This window comes from Gavialis gangeticus, unplaced genomic scaffold (assembly GCF_001723915.1).
Source record: "Gavialis gangeticus isolate Ggan-Ray unplaced genomic scaffold, GavGan_comp1, whole genome shotgun sequence".
In the NCBI taxonomy this organism is placed as follows: Eukaryota; Metazoa; Chordata; order Crocodylia; family Gavialidae; genus Gavialis; species Gavialis gangeticus.
The window spans coordinates 1,420,447-1,426,646 of record NW_017728997.1 but is presented as its reverse complement, the minus strand read 5'-3'; the positions used below and the strand labels follow the sequence as shown (position 1 = coordinate 1,426,646).

General features: G+C 44.1%; 1 protein-coding gene across 3 annotated transcripts in view; it reads right to left on the bottom strand.

Annotated features, from left to right (window-relative positions):
- The window catches only part of SRGAP3 (SLIT-ROBO Rho GTPase activating protein 3), a 247,979-nt gene that overhangs the window by 160,683 nt on the left and 81,096 nt on the right, over positions 1-6,200 (bottom strand). Inside the window, exon 1 of one of the 3 annotated variants that reach the window (XM_019504686.1) lies at positions 2,239-2,438. The exons of the other annotated variants lie outside the window; for them this stretch is intronic. Coding sequence (XP_019360231.1) covers positions 2,239-2,347 — 109 coding nt within the window. The 5' untranslated portion in view covers positions 2,348-2,438. Of the gene's footprint in view, positions 1-2,238; positions 2,439-6,200 lie in introns of those variants that run through there. 3 annotated transcript variants of the gene reach the window in all.

The following is a 6,200-nucleotide window of genomic DNA, read 5'->3' as shown; positions in this document are numbered from 1 at the left end:
GTTAGGGCGGCTAGGAGCTGGAACCAACTTCCAAGGGAAGTGGTGCTGGCCCCTACCCTGGGGGTCTTTAAGAAGAGGCTGGATGCCTACCTGGCTGGACTCGTTTGAGTCCCATTTCTCTTTTTGGGGTTTTTTGTTGTTCTCCCGCCCTGGCAGGGGGTCGGGCTAGAAGATCTACTAGGTCCCTTCCGACCCTTAATCTATGAATCTATGAATCTATTTCTTTACCTCCGAGCTCTAATCAGAGACCCTCACGAGAATGGCCCGATTGCTAACCCACAGGGGTTCCACTTTGTCTTCCTATCCACGTTGATCACGACTCCCTGGGCGGTGAGGCAATATCTCAATTTACGAATACTCGAAAAAGGAAGTCAAAACGGAAATTAGTGCAAATGGATGCTCAGAGCCAGTTTTTCCTTCTGAAAATTCCTGTGGCTGTTTCCCCTCGTTTCGTGTTTACTGCTCATGGCAGCCCAGGGATTGGATCACATCACAGGCAGGGTGTGAACCTCGAAACAGCTCCCCTGAGAAGCAGCTGAGAGCCGTGTGGTTTGAAAATACAGACAAGTACTCCAGAGGAACCAGGGTTAAGAACACACTGTCTTCATTTTGCTGCTAACCACACTGACTTCTGAAACCCAGCCCTTAACCTCTGCTCATTTACTCTTCGTACATGCACAGAATCAGATCGGAACAAACCCAGCACCGGTAACAGAAGCCCTAGCGCTTCCTCGTGTACCGCCAAAATGATGAAGTTCGTGCGAAGTAGTACTTCAGCTCCAGAACCCAACCGTTCACCTCACAGCTCACGTTTGGTATCTTTCCCCTCCTTTCCAAGCTTTCCATTCTTCTGCTTAGTAATTTCACCATGTAACAAGCTCTACTGGGGGAGGGATAGGGGGAACTGAAGAAATCCTTCACTTGACTTCATTTCCAAATTAATGCCAAGCTAAACAATGAAGCACACGATGTAAATGAACTGGATATATTAAGGTCCATTCAATAGCAGGGCATGGGTTTGGAAGACTGGGTTCCCAAAATCATCTGTGGCCATAAAACCCATTCTTTTATCTCAGTGATGCATTACCTAAAATAACTAATCACCCAGGCAACTCTGGCAGAGGGGGCAGCAATCACAGCGTGAGGAGGGGAATTTCAACCTTTATGGATTCTTTTATTCCCTTTCGTTGCTCCTCCAGCAATTCATCAGCTGGACAGAAGTTTACTGCACTCCGCAGCTTACTTTGGCAACAAGTCAACCGTAATAGCCTAACTACCACTCATGGTTTATTTTTCTCCTTCTCTCACTCTCCAGTTACCTACATATTTCCTTCCTAATGAGACTCCATTGAGACAGCTCATCTGCTGAAAATTAAGTAACTCAGTCAAGACTTCTGTTTACTGACAACCTTTCCATTACCAAGTGTCCCACATCTGCACTGACTTTGGTATAGTTGGGTGAAAGCCAAGTATGCCACCAGGCACAATATTTAACTTTTTATTGTCCTTTTCCCTGCTGATCTGAGCTGTAGCATTAGTAATCACTGTAAATGTGCCATCACATGCCTACCTTGGGAGCTCCCAGGTACAGGGTGGTTATAAACTGAATTTATAGTGTTTTTTTAATAGTAGTCTATGTGAACTTCGAATTTAGTTTTACTGACCTACATTCCCCAAACAGTGGCCTCAGGCTTGAGCCCCCCAAGCCATAGATCTTCTAATAGGGTAGGAAACCTGCTCAAATACATGACAACTATGACACCTGCAAAAAGCAAGCACAAGTGTGTGTGATGATTTCTTCCTTTTTACAATACTGTTTGCTCATCTAACCCAGCATATCCAGGCCTTGCATCACTATAAGTAACCTCCAGTCAGAAAGACTCACTGGGTATCCAGACTGCTATTGGCACCACTGGAAGAGTGAGTGCAGACCTGGAATAACACCGGGCACTAGCCTCTCACCACACGACACAAGTTAACAGGGTCATCTCAAGGCATTCATATGCCTGTAGGTGGGTACCATGCCATGCAAGACCCCAGACTGCACATGCAGAAGCAGAGAAAGCAGAGGATTAGTGAAAGACCTCCAACACAGAAGTCTCTCTTTACGAAGTTCCTCCTACAACACACGCCAGCCATCTATGAGAACTGGAGGATCAAGAATCCCTTCAGATCAGCTTAACCCCACCATGATTTGGAGAAGTCGGAGACCCCTTGTTAGAGGTGTATTTCACTTACCGCTCCCCTTAAGCCACTGAGTCAGCCTGGTGTCTTGTGGTAGAAGACAAGCCATGGAAACAGGAGACAAAGAGAAGAGCTGCCATGCCAGGGCAGACCTATAGTCCATCAGCTCGTTTCTCCAATAATGCACCGGACAACTGTCCTAGAGGAAAAATTCACCTAGTACCACACCCTCGACATGACTCAAGCCCTTCACTCGTGGCTGAAGTAAGGAGTATAGGAGAAGGAGGGCCTCAGGTGGGATCTCTCTATTGTGGTGAACTGCATCTCCAAGTCAATAAGTTCGGCTAGGAGATTCCTTCCTGTCATTCTGCAGGTGGTGGGAGAGAACATCCATTTCTTTTCAGCTGTGCCCGCTTCTGCTTCAAAACTAGCAAGAGTCAGTTAAATGCTCAGCTGACTCAAAAGCATTTGTAGGGCTGGTTTGTTTTCAGGGAGGGGTTTTCCCAGCTTCTCATAGCTCCCTGACAAGTATGAAACTAAAGTAAATACCTTTTTACCCTTTCTTTTTTCCAAATGAAGCATATAAACCAACCAGAGCAATCTCCACCCCAGAAAACCACCACAGCTAGTGCAACAGGTTAAGCAAGATTCAAGAAAAGGATGGTGGGTATTAATAGCATTGGCACTGTGCAAGCAAAAATGAAAAGATACCAGTGACATGAGGTCACATGCTGCAGGGCATCACTAATCACTGCTGGGGATGGAAAGCAATTCTCTTCTCCATCCCAGCTTCGCCGCATGTCATAGCTTGCCAATTAATTAAGTGCAGTAAAATGGATGAAATTTCCATCTTTGCAGGTTTTCAGTGTGAAAAATCATCACATGTATGTGCATATCACACGTGTAGATAGATACATACATACATATGTACATATGTGTGATGATTTTCAGGACTTTCCGGTGTGAAAAATCATACATACACACACACATATATATAAATACATACACACACACGTATGTGTGTAGCAAAAAGTCTTGATTTTTTTTTGTCGCCAAATTTTGAAATTCTAGAGATGGTCAAAAATAAGATTCCTTACATGAAAGTGCACCCCTAACTACCTCTTTCTGTATTTCCCCTATTAAAATTCCATCACCATTTTAATAAGAACAAAAGTCAAGTCATAACATTTCAAAACTGAGTCAACCCTAGCCTCTGCGCTTTCTGACAGACCTACTGGAAAGCCACAGCTGGAGACCACAGTGATGGGTTCATTAGAAAGAAATTATATGCTTTAAATATTACCCAATTAGATCTAGTATATAGCAACTGCCCTGTTACCAGGCACTTTGAGACATGCTGACATTCTGGAAGTCTCAGGGTAGCAAATCTCTTCCCAATTCCTGCAAAAGCCTTCTTTTAATAAGCAATTGTATGGCTCCATTGAACAGATAAAGACAAAAAGCAATGGCTAAGACTGTATAGGTCCCCAATGTAGGCAAAGCTGTGTAATATTGGCCTTCACAGCATGTTTGTTTATATGTGGGACCTGTTCCAAATTCATTGGCTATTCTTAAATTATTCAGTGGTGCAGTCATCAATTAAAAAAAAATAAAACACAGACACAGGCAAGGTTTTCTTCCTTGCAACACCATACATTGAAACTTCATGGTGCAGACATTCTCCCAGGCACTCCCCCATCAAATCAATTCTGGGACAGACGGACACAATGCTTACTCAATGGCTGAATTTGGCTGGATTTTTCTTCAGCTCCTAACTCCTGCAGCCAAAGGTCCATAAATAATTCAGTAGAAGGGCTTGATGCGGAAAGAGCATTTCAAAGCCAACAGAAAGCACTATCCAGCAACAGAAGTGTTTTCTGCAGGGCTTGTTCTCACCCCTGTCCCTTCACTGTATGATGCACATGATGTTGAACTATGCTCCAGAAGACCAGATGCTAATTCTGTGTCAAACCACATGGGACAGGGAGGTCCACAAGATCTCTCTGGCCTGCTGCTAGAATACACGGTAAGTGGTGATCTCATCTCCAGTCCCCACCACCTGAGAAGCAGCCCAACACCCACATGGTCAGAAAGGGTTGGGTGCGCTAGGCATGTTTATCAGCTTGGAGTGCACCTCTCCCCTCGAGGAGCCTTTTAGAGGAGGGAGGAAAATCTGCTTTCAATGAAGAATTGTTTGCTTTTAAAAGGATAAAATTTTGAACATGCTGAGCCAGGTGCTTCCATATAACCCTTTAGATTTACAGCATTTAAAAGAAAACGGAGTGAACAAATCAGGAGCAGATTCAAAGGTTTACAAAACTAAGCAGTTACGGCGTTCAGAATAAACAGGATAGAGGACAGTACAGAGTGGTGGTAGAAAGGAAATGGAGATAATATACATCTCCACAATGCTTTCATAACATCCATGCCCCTGATGGCAACATTTGACCAAACATGGAGCTGCTTCTTAATGGACATTTAAAATTTCACACTCAGCCAAAGTGCATGAGGGAACAGGGTTTTGAAGTTTAGGCAATGTTGTGTGTATATTGTGCAGACACAGATCGGCATTGTCCAAAAGGCTCAGTAATTGACAAAAAAATTAGTGAGTAAAAGAAAATACAAAGTTAGGAGGGTGGCGAGAGGTTTTGCCAATTCCATCCAGACTCATCCTCCTAACGAAGCACCTCAAGACAAATCTCAGCGTGTTGACTGAAGAGCTCCTGGTAAGTAAAGCCCACTTTTTCTAGGCAAGAGAAACTTCACGTTACCCCTTCACAATAATAAAAGTAAAACTAATACTTAGTATGTGCATGGCACTTTCCCTCAAAGAATCACCGAGAACTTTACAAACACCTTATCACATCCCTGTGGGCACAAAGAAATCAAATGTCTTCTCCAAAGTCAAAATGGAATATGTGTTGCAGAGCCAGAATTAAAACCTGGAGTCTTGTCCTTGTCTAACAATGTCTACCCAACTCTACCGAACTTGCAACACCTTCCAGACATAAGAAATCCATCCAATGCAAGATGGCCCTGAAAAGATGGATTACTATCCTATTTCTGAAGTATAGCAGGCCAGAATGCACATTGGTTCCAGCACAGTAGAAGTTAAGTTTCCTCAAGGCATACACAGCAAGTGCCTTGCTCCTAGGGAAGTGTTAAAAGGGCAAGTGTCTGCGCTCTCCTTCACATTTTATGGAATTACTTCAGGAACGAGGATTTGGCTGGGCCCACTGAAGAGGCTGCCAATGCTAAAGCATCCTGGAAAATCATCATCGTTTTCCTGCTTCAAACATGCCAAAGAACATCACATCTGGTCCGTGACAGCTTCTTGCATCCTAACCAATACTCTAATACCGCAGTGCAAGGGGAACTCAGTCAGTGAGAAACATCTTTGCAAAATATCTCATTTAAAACAAATACAGGCAATGAGCAGATCTGTTCTGCAGATACTGAAGCAAACAGCACCAGTGGTAGATGGCAACATACCTGGACAGGAGCTGGATTGCTCTATGTGATTAACGTGCCTGGTATAAGGACTCAACATGAAAGAAAAGCAAAAGTTCACACTGAACTAATGATTTATGCTGTAGCTATTCACCCTCCCCTGGAATCCACTAAAGCAATTCTCTGGCTCCCTCAAAAGAGTCCCATATCTGCAACCACCACAGCTAGGAACAAAAGTTACACATAAACTGGTTTAAGTGATCAGAAACTGGTTTAAACCTGTAACAACAGAAGCTCAGTGCACATAAACCAGTTTCAAAATGGCTGAAACTGGTTTAAGATAAGCCTGGTTGAATGTAGTATCAGACTTAACTGATTTGGGTTAAACTGGTTTATGAAACATCAGTCTCAGATCCCTTCCTGGTTCAAGTTAAATCAGAGTCCCCCAGCATCCCAACATGCTTTCCAGCCCTGGGCTGGGCTGGGCTGGGCTGTGCTGTCTGCTCCAGGGAATAGGACTGGCCCCGCCCCTCTGCTCCCTAGCTGGAGCAGTGAGGGCTGGCTGA